At 44.8% G+C, this 18,495-nt stretch overlaps 1 protein-coding gene across 1 annotated transcript in view; it reads left to right on the forward strand.

Annotated features, from left to right (window-relative positions):
• The window catches only part of RNF180 (ring finger protein 180), a 169,899-nt gene extending 153,364 nt beyond the window's left edge, over nt 1-16,535 (forward strand). The window contains exon 8 of the mRNA XM_025213311.1: nt 16,406-16,535. Within this exon, the coding sequence (XP_025069096.1) occupies nt 16,406-16,429 (24 nt within the window). The 3' untranslated portion in view covers nt 16,430-16,535. The remainder of the gene's footprint in view (nt 1-16,405) is intronic.
• The last annotated feature ends 1,960 nt before the right edge of the window (nt 16,536-18,495 follow it).

Consider the following 18,495-nt stretch of genomic DNA (forward strand, 5'->3'; position numbering starts at 1 on the left):
CCTGGGCACCACCCAGGTTTACTAAGAATAATGGCCACCAATTGTTGAAGAGAAGGTTCAGGCTGGACATCAGGAGTCATTACTTTACAGTTAGGGCTGCCAGGTTGTGGAATGGGCTCCCAAGTGAGGTGGTGCTCTCTCCTACTTTGGGGGTCTTCAAGAGAAGGCTGGACAGATATTTGGCTGGGATAGTGATATGACCCTGGCACCCATTCCTGCCTGGGGCAGGGGGTTGGACCTGATGATCCGTTTAGATCCCTCCCGACCCTAAGCACTATGATCTCCCACATAGCAACAACCCAGTCCTCCAGTATCAAGCTCAAAACATAACAGACACCAACAAGCTGCTTAACAACTAAAACTCTTTTCTACTCAGGATTAATGTTACCCGCAAACTATACCTCCCTTAGACCCCTCTCATCCTAGCACCCTTGGATGGCTTGCATGGATGGATAGATTCATAGATTCATAGATGTTAGGGTCGGAAGGAAGACCCCCAGGGTAGGGGGGGAGAGCACCACCTCCCTTGGGAGCCCGTTCCAGACCTTGGCCACTCGAACTGTGAAGAAGTTCTTCCTAATGTCCAATCTAAATCTGCTCTCTGCTAGCTTGTGGCCATTATTTCTTGTAACCCCCGGGGGCGCCTTGGTGAATAAAACCTCACCAATTCCCTTCTGTGCCCCCGTGATGAACTTATAGGCAGCCACAAGGTCGCCTCTCAACCTTCTCTTGCAGAGGCTGAAAAGGTCCAGTTTCTCTAGTCTCTCCTCATAGGGCTTGGTCTGCAGGCCCTTAACCATACGAGTGGCCCTTCTCTGGACCCTCTCCAGGTTATCCGCATCCCTCTTGAAGTGTGGCACCCAGAATTGCACGCAGTACTCCAGCTGCGGTCTGACCAGCACCCAATAGAGGGGAAGTATCACCTCCTTGGATCTATTCGTCATGCATCTGCTGATGCATGATAAAGTGCCATTGGCTTTTCTGATGGCTTCGTCACACTGCCGACTCATGTTCATCTTGGAGTCCACTAGGACTCCCAGATCCCTTTCCACTTCCGTGCCACCCAGCAGGTCATTCCCTAGTTTGTAGGTGTGCTGGACATTTTTCCTCCCTAGATGGATGGATGGATGGATGAATGTCAGTCAGTCAGTCCTTCTCTCCCAGGAGCTCCTGTCCCTGAAGTATGCAGAGGCAGACTGCCCTCTTGGCCTCAGGCCCAGAAGCCCCCCCCGCCCCCTTCCAGGCCCATGGTTCCTCAGCCATGCACAGGGGTTTCCACTTGAGGTTGATGGCCAGCATGCCCTCCTTTCCAAAAGCATCCAGCTGCTTGCTGGAAGCAGCCAGCTTCTCTCCCCTCTGACAAAGGCAAAGGAAGGTAAGAACATCAGGAGAATGAGAGTTTAAATGGAACCCTAGATGTATACAGAGGTTTTAATCATTCTATGATAAGTGGTAGGAAACCAATGGAGAATTCAGAAGGGATAATGACATTGTCTGAGTAGGTGAAGAGGAAGTTGATTTCATTTTGGATATAAAAGAATGTTATATGGCAGGAAGGCTACACAGGATAAGGTCATAGGCAAATCCAAACTTTTGAAAAGTGGGGTGCAGATGATAAGGAGCATCATCACATATAAAACAACACGTTTTCTCTAAACTAGAAGCTAATTTATTAATATGCTAGAGGCCTAGGACTGTATTATTCAGTTTAAGATTGGAGCAAAAACAAAGGTAACTTCACTGGAATGAGTTAAAAATAATCTACAGGACTGTGAAATAGCAGCTTCCTTGCCAGGAGCAGTTAACAGACCACAGAACTGTAGGACAAATGATAGATTGATTGGTAGAACATCAAGACCACTGAAAAGAAGAGAAGGTTGTTAACACCTGTGGAATGAAGAATTTAGAAGAGATTATGATGATCCATGAAGTCAACTAATTCTTTCAGCACTGCCTGACTAGAATGTTCCTGCCACTGCTAGGCAGTTAGTTTTAAACTTTGGGTGGACTAGGAATCACGGGGGCGGGGCGCGCGGGTGCAAGTACACCAGTGTCCCCCCCAGAATCTGCCCTGGATAAGGTCACACCCAACTGGACATGTACATAGTGATGGAAACTTAGATACTAATACTTTAATGAAAGACTAGATAGGTAGCAAGTGAAAGAGGTGCACTCTACTCACTCTTTGCACATGGACACAGACACAAACACACTATCCCTGCCATGAACAGATACAGACACACACACACTCTCCCCTCACAGGACATCTCTCCTCCCCATTGTTGATCACATGGAGGCAGCCCTCCCCCACCCCACCCCCCTGCCACAAGCTGCCTGCAACTCAGTCCAGTGCCCTACCCAGCCCCTATTGCACTTACCTGCAGGGAGCTGCTGCCTGGATGTCCTGTGCAGCCATGCAGCTGCAGAGGACTGGACTGGGCTGGGCCAGAAGCAACATGCCATGTCTCTGTTGGTGGGTGGCTGCGGGGGGGGCTAGGATGAATTTTGGGTAGCTGTAGCCCCCAAGGCCTTCCTAGCACCACTGCCCACAAAGGCACGATGCGGCACAGTGCTTCTGGCCTGGCTCGACCCCAGCCGCCCTCCCCACACCCTCCACCGCCAGGTGGGGCATGGCTCTCCCAGCCCAGCTCGGCCCCCCTCCCTGCCAGGCGTGGTGCCACCCAGCCCACCCCTCCCCCCACCCCCGCAGGTGCAGCGCAGCTCTCCCAGCCTGGCCCCAGCCCTGCCCCCCCAGCCCCGCTTGGTGGAGGGGCCCCGCTTCCAGCTCCCAGGGAAACAAATGCTAAAGTTGCAGTTTTAAACTTGGCGCCATTTTTGTCTCCCTACTGCAAGACAAAAACAGGCTCTGAGTTTAAACCTATGGCTTTCACTTCCCTGGTGATGAAGATCCCGGGGCCCTGAACTGGTAGAGGCCCCTGGGCTCATGCCCAGCTGGCCCATCTATTAATCCACCTGTGGTCCTAGCTATAGTAACCTGAAGGCTTTTCTGACATGAACTAGTTAATGACCTGTTCCCAGTTTTGGAGACTCTTAAGTATAGCATGCTGAAGTCACGCCTCTTCCCCGTATGCAACATGCCTACTGTGACTGTTGCTGTAAGGAAAAAAGTGAAGCAGTCCCATATGCCAGTCCTATACTGAGTGAGGTGGTACCCATGCTGGAAGCAATCCCAGCAAGGGGAAGAAGCCATATTTTTCCCTCTTGCACCAAAAACCATCACATCTGCACAGGCAAATTGGAATGCCTCCCTGATTCTGGTGATGTGAGGACTGCCAGCAGCTGCATGTTCAGCTGTCTAATGCAGGGGAAAGAATTTAGCCCCAACTCCAGATATCTGGTTTTCTCACTCTATTCTTTAGATACTATTTAGATATTTATTTAAATTGTTATAGTTAACCAATGGTGAGGAGGGGCAAGGCATTACTCCCAGATAAAGTATGTAGTTCTTTAGCTTTAATTTGAATTCTCTTGCACTTCCTCAGATAGTATCCCTCCTTCTCTACCTCATGGGACTTGCAGACCCTTTGTGGAACTGAGGCTATAAATTAGTTTGGCAGCAAAATAGGAACTTACAAATAGGAACTTTTGGCTACAGCAGGGAATTCTGAACTGAGTTTTCTTTTAGTAACTTGTTTGTGCTTTTTGGCACGTAAATCACAGGCACGCATGACCCTATGTCTGTCTTGCTCAGTTTAGAGCTATGAGAATGTTTTGAGATCAGGCAATCTTTTTTTTCCACAAGGTTCTCAGGATTAGACAAAATAGGAAAAGTATATATAGCAGACTGCTTAACCACAGAATGTCAGGAATAAGTCACCATCCCTCTTCTGGAGGAGATTAAAGTATATTTTGCAGTAGGTGTGCTGTCAAAGAATTTCTTTCTGAAGTATATCCCCTTTGGCAAAAAAAAAATCTTAATTTTTTTTCTGTAGAGTTGTGACATTCTAAGTGAGAGTTTGCCCCCAAATACTGCAAGATGAGTTATGAAGAATAAGCAAAGTGGAATGGTTTTTATTCTGATTTCTTGGACATAGGGAAAATTGAACAAAGCAATTTTGAGACAGTTCCACTGCATGGTCTATATGCAATGGATAATGTTCTGCTTTCTGCCCTTGACTAAAGGAAAATGCAGAGCTTCCTAGTTTACTAAGAGGATTTTACTGACTGGTTTAAAACTGTCTGAAGGGAGTTGTACCTTTTCACTGTGTCTTCTATACCTCCAACTTTGTTGTGAAGGTAAAAGAAATGTAATTTTTCAGCCTCTTGAAGTTGCTGAATAAATGCAGAAGTCTCTTGAAGGAAAAGATTACAAGCTGGGATAAAATCAATTGAGGAACTCTTGAAATAAGTATCCTTTCCTTCAGACAAGTAATTAATGCACTGAAGAACATGGCTTCAGTCTTGAATTTGTTATGGTGAGGCTGATAGTGAAGAAATGGAGCTTCACAAATAGACTTCAAAAAAACAAAATACTGGGTTGGATTTTTTTATACTGCCTAAGTAAGTTATGAGCACAAGCCAAAAAAATCCCACTTGTTCAAGCTGAAATACATGACAGTAGGCACATCTACATGAGACGGCTAGCCCCACACTGAAGCAACTTTGTGCGTTGCCAGCCCAACCACAGCACACTGAGCTGGGGGAAAGCAGCCCTGGCTGGCAGGGGGACCAGGGGGTGAGTAAGCCAGAGGATGAGTGACTCAGTGAGATGGCTGCTAGCTGGAAGGAAGAGGGCCCTGAGTTCTAACTGGGACACCTGCTCCAAGTGAGCACCTGCTTCTCTCCATCCACTTTTCCCCAAAGACTAAATTAATGGTTCAGCTTCAAAAAGAGCACTAGAAAAGAGACTAAATAACAGGTGCCCCACAATACAGTGGTTACAAGGCTGCACTGAAAAAACAAGTACATCTATGTTCAAACCCCCTCTAGGGGGGCATCCAGGTTCTCCAACTTGCCATGTCAGTGTTCCAGCACCTGAGCTATGGCACAGCACCTGCTCACGTGCCTTTTCCTAAATCCAGTGGTTGTGGACTTTGGCCAAGTCCATTTTGGAGCTTCTTAGACTACTGTGCTTCCACAAGGAGGCCATAAGTGGACTTCAGCTTCCTCTGCACAACTACATAGACTGCACTTAGACAACTTAGACAATTTCACCTTAAATGATCAAGACAAAAGCTAATCCATCAGTATTTGGGGGTATAAACCCTGAGCCAGTTTGATAGCACCAAGTTTTGTTGTTTAACCCAAAGTTATTTGACCAATAAAGATCTTCAGAGGGGCATAACTGAGAGCTCTAGATACTGAGGCCAGTTTTGCAAGCCAGTCAATGCAAGTTAGTTGAAAAATTATTTCTAAAACAATGCAATAGAACATTGTCATAATGTTATAAATTTAAAGGGGGTGTTGTTGTGACCTCCAGGGTTACATGGTAGCTGAGCTAGGGGTCATGTAGATCAGTTTTGGACTTATCTTCTTCAGTTGCATCTAATCCTGTTTTGAGTATTCATGACTTTTGGAGCACATCTACACCATGGTAGCCTCATACTTCAGCTGAAGTTGCTCCATGTGCACTGACCATCTCCACCCATACACATAAAATCATAGAAAATTAGGTTTGGAAGGGCTGTGAGGAGGTCATCTAGGCCAACCCCCTTCAAAGCAGGACCATCCCAAACTAGATCATCCCAGCCAAGACTTTGTCTAGCCAGGATCTTAAAACCCTCCAAGGATGGAGTGGCCACAGCCTCTCTGTATAACCTGTTCCAGTGCTTTACTGCCCTCCTAGTGAGAAAGTTCTTCCTAATATCCAACCTAAACTTCCCCTGCTGCAACTTCAGACTGTTGCTCCTTGTTCTGTCATCTGCCACCACTGAGAACAGTCTAGCTCAGGGGCGGGCAAAATATGTCCCATCAAGCCATTCTATCAGGCCCATGGAGCCCCTAAGAAATTTAGAAATTTAATATTTATCTGGTCCTCGCTTCCTGTCAAAGATGACAGGAGCCAGGGGCAGTAGGACCCAGGGGAAGCTGGTGGCAGAACCCAGCAGCAAAGCCCACCATGCCCTGCCCCCCTCAGCTCCCCCACCCCTGCCCTCCAACCAACACTGGCTCTGGGACATCGGTGAAAGACCCAGGCTCCCTCCCAGCTGTTGCTGTGCTCATGCTTGCTATCACTCCCCCCTGCCTGCCCACTGGCCACTCCTGTACCACCTGGCTCCTAGCTAGACTGCAGGAGCATGGGGCTGCACTGGTACCCCAGGGCCAGAATTGGGAGGGAGGTGTGTGTGTGTCTTCATATGGCGAGTCCCACACACACAACCTGTAGAAAAAACCCCAGTTTTGTTCTTGTTTTTTTCTTTAAAAAAAACATTCCCTTCCTTTTTCCCAACCCTTTCTGACTCTTTCTCTGCCCTCTCTATCCCTTATAAGTAGTTATAGGTAGTCATAGGTAAGTTAAGTTCTTGTGTGCTATTATTGTAATAAGCCCCTTTTTATATTGTAAATAGTGTTCTGTTATTTTTGTATTGATTTTTACTGTTTTATATTGTATTCCTGCTATGTTTGTATTGGTTTTTACTGTTTTATATTGATATTGTATGATTTAGGCCTGTTTCTGTAAGGTTAGCCAAAGTAATGTCAAGTCTCCATCTTGTAGTGTCAAGTCTCCATTTTGTGTCCCCTGCCCGGGCATACCCTATTGTAATTGTGTTGCAACTATGACTCATAACTACCCCTCCCATGTAAATTGGTTCCTAGATGAATAAGAGTGAATGAGAGTGATTGAGACATAATGGTAGCAGGCCTAAAAATAGCTCCTTCTGAATGACCGGACCATCAACTTATCGAACGGACCACACCTTGCATTGACTCTCCCTGAAACCACAGACCTACTCCCAGAACCAGAGACAAAACCTAATATTTGAAAGATAAAGACCCTCCAAGAAACCAGCAACATGGAAACAAAGAACAGAATATAAACCAGCAACTCCACCATTGTATCCCACTGGACAATGAGGACACCTGGAACTGCATGACCTCATCTGAACAGGACTGGCCCTTCTCTGGACATGTCCTTCCCATTGGAGTCACAGGTAGGCCCCCCCCCTAAAACGGGGGGGGCAGTGTGACCTCCTTGGGACACCCTCTCCATCTGGACCAGCACTATGCCACGCCACCTATCCACCCAAAGGCCCTGCTGGCAACCCCCTCTGGACAACACCTTGCTGGAGAAAACCCCAACTGGCCATCAAGGATCAACTCTCAGCCTGGGCTAGGTAGCTATCACCCACATCTTCCCTCCAAGCAAGGGACCTGAGTTCTATTTCTATCCACCTTGACTCCAATCCCTCTACTAAGCCTTTTTCCTCCTGCTACCATTGTGTGAGTGCATGTGGAAGTTTGTGTGAGAGTGTGTGTGGGAACTAATAACTTCATGGTCTGTATAGTGTGTTGCCTGTCTAATAAAACTGGTATTTACGGACCCCAAGCTGGTCTTTGTCTTGCTACAGGCTCCCCACTTAATCCCCACTCTCTCTTTGTCCCTGCCTCTGACTCAACCTCATGTCTAACTCCTGTCCCTCTGTCCTCTGTCCCTCTACCCCCCGTTCTGGTTCTCTGCCACCTTTGACCCCCATCCCAGCTCTCACTCTACATCCTGGCTTCTCTGCCATCTTCCTGCTCCCCTGGCTCACCACTGCTCCATCACCTCCACCTCTTCTGACCTCCCAGCTCTGCTCCATCACCTCCACCTCTCCTGACCTCCCGGCTTCTCTGCCAGCTTCCTGCTCCCCCGGCTCACCGCTGCTGCATCAACCTCCACCTTTCCTGACCTCCCAGCTTCTCTGCTGGCTTCCTGCTCCCCCAGCTCACCACTGCTTCACCACCTCCACCTCCCGGCTTTCAGCTTTCTTTTCCCGGCTCTTATCTGCCTCCCGGCTCTCTACTTCTGCTTTCCCTGCCGCCTCTCCAGCTTCTGTGCCAGCTCTTCCCCCTCTAGCTTCCTACCTCCATCTCGCTGCCTCCACTCTCCCAGCTCCACGGCTGGCTCTCCCGGTCCCATCTCCACCGCCTCCTCTGAGTGGGGCCCCAAGTGCCCCCTAGTCACCAAGCACCCCAATTACCCCCAAGTGCCCCCTAGTGTTGACACACACAGCCACTGAAGTATGTGTTTGCATGTGTGTATATGTGTGTGGACCCATAGTGTCGTATGTGCAGTTTGTGTGTGTGCGCGCGCGTGTGTGTGTGTAATTTTGTCATATATATTACACTATAACCTCCTGCCTAACAGTGCAATACTGAGATCCCGAGCATTGATCTGATGCATGTCAAGTCAACAAACCCACCATACACATGTACCCACACCCCCTCCTCACACTGTCATACACGCAGACCCCACAATATACAAGAGTAAAACTTCATTTTAAGCTATTGTGCAATCACCTCTATGTACACTAAACAAACACATGTAAATCAGAACGAAAATATTTTTTGAAATTTGAAATCAAATTAATGAATGTTGTAGAGGTTTGATATTTAGAATATAATGTGGTATTTTTCTGGTTCTGAGATTGCAAAACCACTTGCTGAAGGGAGTACTTCCAGGGGCAAGGGGAGGGACTTCTGGTGGCAAAGGTTGGGGCTTAGGGAGCAGGACTTCCGGTTACAAGATGGCAACTGGGGGGGGGGGCAGGGCACCTGTCAAGAGGTGTGGCTACCCATACAGCCCTCAACAGCTTGCCAAAACTTGGTAAGCGGCCCTCCACCCAAAACAATTGCCCACTCCTGGTGTAGCTCCATCCTCTTTCAAATTACCCTTCAGGTAGTTGAAGGTTGCTATTAAATCCTCTCTCAGTCTTCTCTTCTCCAAACTAAGTAAGCCCAGTTCCCTCAGCCTCTCCTCATAAGTCATATACCCAAGCCCCCAAACCAGTTTTGCTGCCCTCTGCTGGACTCTCTCCAATTTGTCCACATCCTTTCTGTAGTGGGGGGGGCCCAAAACCAAACAAAGTACTTCAGATGTGGCCTCACTAGTGCTGAATAGAGAGGAATAATCACTTCCCTTGACCTGCTGGCAACACTCCTACCAATGCAGCCCAGTATGTCATTAGCCTTCTTGGCAACAAGGGCACACTATTGGCTCATGTTCAGCTTTTTGTCCACTATAACCTCCAGGTCCTTTTCTGCAGAGCTGCTGCCTAGCTAGTCAGATCTCACCTTGCACTGGTACATGAGATTGTTCCATCCTAAGTGCAGGACTTTTTACTTGTCCTTATTGAACCTCATGAGATTTATTTTGGCCCAATCCTCCAAGCCTGGTAATACATTGGTGAAGACTACTCCCACTGGTAACCCTTATGAGACCTTATGTCTCCAGCTGCTAGAGAGCAGCCATGGGTGATGGCTTCACCATTATATGTCTGGATTTGGGCTGAGCATGTAGGAACAAGTGGATTCAATATGATCATGGCCATCCCAGTGAAAGCAAGCTACTCCTACAGTATAGATAGGCCTTTACTGGAACTAGGCATTGAAATCAATGGGCATTAGAAGTCTGAATACCTTAGCATCTGGAGCTTTGTTCCCACTGCTTAAAAATGGATAGGTAGAAAAAACTAGCTCTTTTTATTTTCCAAGGGATTGATTTCATGCTAAATTGTACACTAAACACAGAGACCATGAAAGAGTTTAAATCAAGACAACATCTATAATAGCTTCATGGAGGGTGCTAGAAAGATTAAACCACCTATCACATGGCCCCATCCATTCCAGGATTCTAAGTTCCACAAGGTGGACAATTGTGGCCATGGTGGGCAATGTTTGTAGCTCTGCATAAATCTTGTCACAGACCCTTGATGGAGAGAAAGAGGGAACCTACATCTGGCTGATGCTACTGTTAAAGCCCACAGGAAATAACCTCAGGAGGTCATCTAGGCCAACCCCCTGATCTAAACCAACTCAAAACAAGGTTAGCCAAGTCTCAAAACACCTTGGGATCATCCTTCATACACTCAGGCACAATGCCTGAAACACTAATAAGACCCTTTAATTTACTACAGATAAAGCAGGGGTCAAGGACCTTGTTAAGGTCCTGAAACTGCAAGGACAGGAAACTGTTTGTTAAAATAAACTCCAGAGACCCAAGGAAGAAAGAACCACCCTCCTCTCCCCACCACCCCCGCCTCTCCCTCAACAACTACAGAGAAAGGCAAAACCCTCTGTAGGATGCCTACAGGTGCCAGAACAGTGCCACTTCTTTTATGGGCCTCTTCCCACTAGCATTCCTCATTTCCTCAGTGACTCCTTTGTAATCTCACCTGGCATGCCTTGGTGTAATGAATTGATGGAGGAGGCTGCCCTGAGGACAAAGAGGGCTTTGGGTACTGGACTCTTATCTGGTCCACCCCTCCCCTAACCTCATCCCACTTTTACTCTGGCTGCATTCTCTAGCTTAGAGCCCACTGCCCAAGGCTGCAAACTTCTGGCTCAGCTTTGGTCCTTTTCCATCCTGGAATGGACCTCAAGCTCCAGGTACCATCAAACATCTACACAGGCCCTATTTCAACTTTTCAAACCCTGCCTCTCAGTCTGTGGCAGGCTTTGCCCCTCATGGGCTTTGTACTTATCCTCAGACTCTATCTTTTGTTCTCATAATACACCAAGTCTGAGATCTGGGATGTCCCCAGGCACCCCTTTTCAGTGGTCTCCACCTCCCCTGCAGCCATGACCAGTCCACCAGATGAACAAAAACCACAAAACAGAGGCACCTGCCCTGGCTCAACCCTGCCTGGGTTAGCCTCACCCTGTAGCAGTATTTGCAACAAACAGAAAAGGATTTGGAGTACTTATCTCCCTCCCAATATGGACTCTCAGCTGGCTGCCATTCTGAATCCTTCCTTCATAGCCCTGGTTTGGTCCCTGGGCTCTTCCATCAGGAGCTCTGTCTCCGGCAGTATCCACAGGCAGACTACTTCTTGGGCTCAAGGCTTGGGCTTATAAAGTGCTTTCCAGTTCACCTCTGCCTCCAGTCCATCAGGCATTGCCTGCCCCTGGGCTCAACAGCCATCTTGTCTCAGGCTTCTCTGCCTGTTTGGCTCCAGAAGAACAAAGAACGTGTGAGTAAAAGAAAGAAAAAAGATTGAGAGGGAAGCAGAAAGGAAAGTAATAAGGAATGGGGATGAACTGAGAGGGGAAGAGAAGGCCGGATACCCTAAGACCCTTTCCCTCTCTACTGACAGGGTAGGGGCCCTGTTACACCCTCGTACTACCCACAATCTGATGGAAGGGAGGGGGGGTGGTAAAACTTCTTGATTCCAAATGTGATGCTGGCCTGATCCTGAGCAGAGGAGCAAGACCCTGTACCCTCTGGGTTTTTTAAGTTCCAGCAGAAGTATCAGTACACCCCAGTCAAAACTCCCAAACTTGGCTGCGGCCAACAATACTTCTGAGAGAGATGAAAAAACACCCTGGCACCTGCACCAACAAAAGGTTAAAAAGTTCTTTCTAGCATCAGATGGAGACCAGCAAAACCCAGAACCAGAAACTAACAAGACACCCCCAACTCTGCACTTTAACCTCAAGACCACAAACACAACTCCCATATGTCACACATCCTGACTGGCGTGCCAAACTTGTTTTTTTTTATTTCCTATCCCCTCCATAAACTTCTCAGTTCCTTTAATCTTCTTCCATGACCAAGCTGGCTGTGGAGGTCTTCATTTTTCTGCAGCTGAGCACAGACCTCTCCAAATTTCCACCTGCTCTGGACTACAGATCTCTTCTCATGACCTTGGAGTGAGGCTCTGGAAAGGCTTGGGAACTGTGTCCACACATGTGCATGCATCTCTTGGGCTTTCCAACTGTTGCTCTTCACAGTATGGTTTAGGCATTTCTATGCCTAAATCATCCTTGACCAATGCTTAGCCAACTACCAATGAAGGGGGATTCAACAACTTCCATAGGCAGTCTTACATTGCCTCCCTGCTCTAATAGTATGGTGGGAGGGAGACAGAGATGCATGCAGCCATATTATGGGTTGTATTCTGGCTCCCTTCAGGAACTGTCTAACCTTTATTATATTGTCCCTCATACAGCCTGTCTAGTAGGTGTGGAGGCTTAGGGCCCTGTGATCACTCCACATCTACAAAGAACAAGAATAGATTACAACATATTATAAATGATTAACAACAAACGATAACCCTTAAAACTATTTCAACCTCTGTGCCAACCAACCAGTATATACCTCAAAAACTATAAAATCAGATGGTTGAATTTGTCCTGATATCCAATCTAAACCTACTATGCTGCAATTTAAAGCCATTGGAATGTCCCTCCAAGGAAAAGAGAAAAGTTATTCTCCTTTTTCTTTATAGTAGCTCTTAAAATATGGAAAGAATGCTTTCATGTTCCCCCTTAATTGTCTTTTCTTCAAGCTAAACATGCTTAATTCTCTTGGCCTCTCCTCATGAGACTTGCTACCTAAGCCTTTTATCATTTTTGTCACCCACCTTTGAATCCTACTTAATGTCTTCACACTATTATTAAAATGTGAAGGCCAGAACTGCACACAGTACTGTGGGAGAGGCCTTACCAGTGCCAAGTAGAGTTCTAGTCACTGTCACCTCCTGTGTCTTACACTTGTTGATACAGCACAAATCACATTTCCCTTTTTTACAGCTGCATCACTGATCCTGCTCAGCAGTGTTGCACATTAGCCAGTTATCTCCCATTCAATATTTGTGGTTTTGATTATTTCTTCTTCAGTGTAGCACCTTGCATTTGTCTGCATTAAATATCATCCTGTTGTCTCTAGCCCCTTTTTAGTCAAAATCTTTCTGAATGCTACTACTGTTTTTCAATGTGTTTGCAATCCCCCCTACTTTCACGATATCCACAAATTTGCTCAGGAAGCTCTCTTTTCTGGCATCCAATCATTAATAAACACATTAAACACTAGCAGAACCAGAACAGACCCCCATGGGACTCCACTCAAAACCTCCAGCCATTCTGACATATTTGTAATTATGTCTTGCTTGCGGCTAGTGAGCCCGTTATCTATGCATCTTGCAGTAATTTTGTGTAGCCCACAATTCTCCCTTTGGATTCTGTTCCCAAATGCATTAGCTATGGGGTTCTCAAACAAAGGGGTTGCGACCCCTTTGGGGGCTCACAAGCAACTTAAAAAGGGGCTGCAAACTTCCCAGGGGGTATGCGCAGCAATACGGGGAAGCAGGATGCAGCGGCGGCACGGAGTGGTGAATGGCAGCGATGGCTGCCACATGTGAACTCCCAGTCCCCTGCCGCCACAATCCAGTACTTGGGGTCATGGCATCATAAAGTTTGAGAACCCCTGCATTAGCTTGTTCCCTCATGATAAGTCTTCTTGCTCAAAACTCAACAAGGAGACCAGAATTTTATCTTAATTTAGGCGTTTGAACATTTGAAGCCTATTATGCTCCTCCTCCATTTTCCTAGTCCCTCAGCAATCTACATCTTTTCCTAGGCAGCCTGTCACCACTCTCTAAGCAGAAGAGAAGCTTCTGGGAGAGGGTGATCAGTCATTCTTACATGCAATCATTCTGTATTACACAATTAACCATATGCCTTGATCACTGCGTTCAGTAAATAGCTTATTCTTTATTACAATTCTAAACAGTATATAACAAAAATGAGTGTGAAGAGCAAATACACTTAACTGTACTGCACTAGTGCTCAAAGTCCAAAGTAAGGATGGGGGCCCCACTGGGCTTAAGATGTTTTAAATGACCTCTTAATGAGCTTGATGTGGACATGGAAAGTAAACATGTTCAGCAACCTTTCATTTATCAAAGCGATAACTTTAGAAAGCATTTATGAAGTTTCCATCATAGGACAATTCTGAAATACTACATAACCACCCTGTTCCAGCAAGTCATCATCAGTGTAGTTAGCTAAAACATGAGCATGTAAAGACATATTTGAAAAACAGTTTAACTTGTGTATATATACACACAGAGACACAAAATGTTTCAACTAACAATATATACACACAGACTAAGCTAACTTAAATAGCATTAGTATGAATATTCACATTCCATAAAGGTAGCATGTGTGCAAAACTTGGAAGGATTAGAACTGAATTTTTTCAAGGAAAGATAAAATGCTGTAGGAAGCAGATGTGCTATGCTAACATGCAGAACAGTTTTCATAAGAGTTCCCCATTTATGCATACTTAGAACTTTGCAAAGCAATCACCTTCTGATCTGAAAGTTTTTCATTGTTGTTCTCTACCCTAAAGGGTTTTTTTCTGGCACAGTTATTTCAGATGATAAAGCCTTACTGACATCAAATCTTTTTGTCCTAAATGAAAAACAATGACAAAAAACAATTCCCCTTTAAAGAACCCAAAACAGAAGCAGGGTCAAACTAGAACTAGTCAAATTTTCATGTTAAAGCATACAACCAATCATTCCCTTTTAGAACAAAAAGAAAAACCACATATAACATTTTCCCTTAAGAAACAAAAATGCCAGAAAGAACTAACTAAAGATTTAATTCTATGCTGAAAACTATGGTATGGAAATAACTGCTTCCTTAAAACAACACCACACTAAACCACTAATAAGTCTGAAATGAAGCAAGCTTTAGACCAGGGCTGTCTGACATCTAAGTGGCCAGGGACCACCCACACAAACCAGGGCTGGGCACCGTGCAGGCCATACCAGGGCGAGCTGCAGCTCCTCAGGCTGCACACCCTGTGGCTGCTTCTCCCACCACTTCCCTGCATGCACACAGCCTTTTCCTCAGGACCTGTGCTGCTACACTACCCCATTCCTTGGCGCCCAGAGGAGGGAGCCTGGAGATTCCAGTTGCTGTTGCAGGTGGATGGATGTGGGGAATAGCAGCCAGGCAGGAGCCTGGGGGGCCTCTACTTAACCCCTTGCAGGGTACATGCAGCCTTTGGGGCAGCATTTGGACAATCCTGCTTTAGACCGTGTGAACATATCACATATGTAAAATAAGTGTTAAATGGAAAACTATTCCAACATTAAAAATGGAATTTATCCCATTTTAAAATCAAAGAACACAGGCACCATGCAAAATTTCTTGTTAAAAGAAAAGTATCCTTTTCTTCACAAGGAAATCAGGAACAGAGAAAAGGGAAATAGATCTCATAATAACTAAAGTTGCCAAGTTTTATAGAAGTTTTGTTAACTTTTAAAAATTTTGGAGGAGATAACAAAAAGGAACAGATTGTTCTTTGCAAATGTTCTAATATGAACTATGTAGAAAGGAAGCCAGTTTTTCTACCATGATCTTTTGTCTTTGTGAAATATTGTTGTTCTTTAACCCTTTTAGATTTCATTCATTATCATTATTATTATTGTAATTTGTTTGTATCAGCTGTAAAAACACAATAAGCCTAGTTCATGGTCTGAAGAGGATATAGTTTAGGAGAGAAAGAAACAGATGGAAAGTAGAATAGGGAACAATATAATATTTCAATACAAAAAATATTTCATTGATAAAATATATAAGCTATTATTGAGTACCTCAAAACCTTACCACAATCAACGAGTACATCTGTTTATCTTTATATGGCACAGTTGTATTTAAAATATATTTTATAATAACCACTCAGACTGTGAACTACTGCAGTTCACTTTTATTTATTTATGTTTTCTACTACCTCTTTAGCTCCAGATTTCTTTGGGGGCTCTTGAAAGTCTGATGTAATTCACTTTAAGTCTTCAGACCTCTTTTTTATTGTATATCCTTGACTTTTTGGTGGGTTCCTACAAAGATGAGGCATTAGAACCTCCACCAATTACATTACGAAATACTGTTCCAAACAATAGTACAAGGTTTTTTCAGATTTAAACATTGAAAACAATTTGAATTACAATAAATATTTTTTTAAATGACAACCTCATTAAATAATGCTGAATCAGCATAAGTTGCTTCTAGCACTGCATCAGTGATCAGATTTCCCAGGCTGTGTTCTGATCTCCTGGCAGTAGTTATGCAACCATCTCATTTTATGTTGATTGGACAAAGCACTCCATATAAACGGTGCTAAAAAGAGAAGCATTAACAATATACTTCGTTTGAAACACGTTTCCTGCGCATTTAAGAATTATGCCTTAGAACTGTTTCAAATGCTCAGCAGAAACAAATAAAAGCTACAAAGACCTGAAAGAAGAATATATCCTCTCATCCTCAGTAAATGTGAATAGATGCATAAACTGTGGTTTATTCTGGCAAGGGATAAATAGCAATAAATCTAAATCCACCTGGCTCTCTTTTCCATCCGCCTACACTGATGATAAGTTTAACAATGCACATAGAGCTATAAAATGTGTTTCTCTTGAGTTTGACTATTTCTTGTTATTATATTGTATACGGACAGGTTGTGGATAATAAAGACAGTTAACAAGAGCAGCAATCAAGAAACTTGTTCTGAGATATTAAACACTTTGTGGGACACAATGCTTGAACACCAGCCACCCATCTCATCAGGCAGATGATAACCACACACAATGCAGGTGATGAAAAGCCCATGAAAGGAAAGGTGAGCATGTACTGGGAAACACACTGAAGTGTTCTTGTGTAAAAGGTCTCTTTCTCCTATTAGTGAGCCAGTGGAAGAAGTAAGCTGACTGGCCCCTCACTACACTCCCTAATTAATTCAAAGTTTTGCCTAGGGATTTGGAACTTCCTGATCATTGTACATGCTCGCTCTCCTCATTCCTGTAGTCATAACATTGAGCTGTGTTTTTAGGATACTGTAAGTCTGAACAATCACCTGCTGTGGAAGTTAGGAAGGATTTTTCCCTTTTGCAATCAAAATATGCAAAGGCATTTTTTTTTCCCCTTCCACTACACCTGGAAAACCCATTTAGGTTCCCCGATGTTGTTTGTGGTGGTTGTCCAATGTGATAAAAGGCCAAAGGGCCAGGTTCCAAAAGTGAAGGAGATATGGGATTTTGCTACTGTGATAACAAATTTAAATGATTTTATATAAAGCTCTAGGGATCCTAGGTGCTATAGTTATGCAACTAATGAATAATAATAGCTATACTAGTAGAAGAAGGGAAATTCTTAAGAACAGTGATTTTCAATTAAAGAATCCTCGCTATCCATAAAATGGATGAATCTGTACATTTTTACATTCATTCACCTCCCTGTGTATGAGCACTACAACTGTCAAGTCAGTATTACATAATGGAAGAATTTGGTCCTCAATTTAAAGTTAATGAGCATTGTCAATTTTGGGATGTCTGAAATGAAACTAAGGGCTAAATTCTATTTTGGTTTTGGCACTTGTGTGGATTCATCTCTGAGTGTGCAAGCATGCACAGATCCACTGAGTATGCTCAGTAGGTCCACCGTCTGGCCAGGAAGCAAAGAGATCACCCAGGTACATGTGTAAGGCTGGGTGAGTCCCACAGTTATGGTCAGACAAAGCACCCATGATTAGTAGGTGTTAGACGGAGGAGGATTCTGCTCTGTTTAGATGAGATAATCTGTTGGTTAGGGCTCTAACCCAAGAAGCAGGAGACCTAAGCTCTATGCCTGCTTGCCTAGAGGGGGTTAACCTTGTATATTCTGCTCCTCAGCAAAGTTCTCTTACCACTAGGTTTAATCTCTCCAGCACACCATACTGTGCAGCCCTCGGCAAGGAGGGGCAACAAAGAGAAGGAGATATATGTGGGGTCAGGAGGAAGACAACAATCTGAGGGTGTGTGGATCTGTGCAGAAGGAGGCCCTAGGTTTTATCCTGGGCCCCTGTTTCCAACAAAGCAGAAGGTTCTGCAGTGCTGAGCTGTGCAAAACGGCTCTGTTCCAATTCGGATTCAGATTCAGCAGTCAGAGGGACAGTGATTCGATTTGGTGTTTTGGATCACTGTCCTGATTTAATTTGGCCAAAACTGCTTCAGAATCTTGATGCTGTTTCAGAGATTCAGCCATAGACTACAGTGAGGAATCAATAAAATACCTCTAACTTTGTCATGTTTTGGCTGATTCCAATGCAAATTGTAGGGATGGTAGCCCCTTTGTTTCTGTTTCCCCACAAGCCCGCCTCTGAAACATTCAAAACATTTCGGAAATATTTTGAATGGTTTTGTTTCATTTCCAAGATGTTTCAGAGCCTTCCGTTTCTTTTCTGATTTGGTGTCTCGGGTGCCAAAACAAGCCAAAAACACCTCTGAAATGAAACAGCTGCCGAAGCTTCACACAACCCTACTGTTTATGCATTTTATCCACTAATTACTAAACAGAAGATGCAGTGGGTCAACTTTAGAGGAGGCTGGAGAATGCTTAACCTGCAGCTGCCTACTTTGCTAGGAAATAGCACACACAGGTTCAAATTCCCTGTGTATGGTCTGCTCTCTAAGCAAGTACACTACCACTAAGCTATTGGGGAAAACATGGGAGTGTCTTCTTTGTTCATCACTGCTACCACTTCATTTCCAGCAAGTTATTCTATTTCAGCAC

Source organism: Alligator sinensis, unplaced genomic scaffold (assembly GCF_000455745.1).
Source record: "Alligator sinensis unplaced genomic scaffold, ASM45574v1 scaffold1258_1, whole genome shotgun sequence".
Lineage (NCBI taxonomy): Eukaryota > Metazoa > Chordata > Crocodylia > Alligatoridae > Alligator > Alligator sinensis.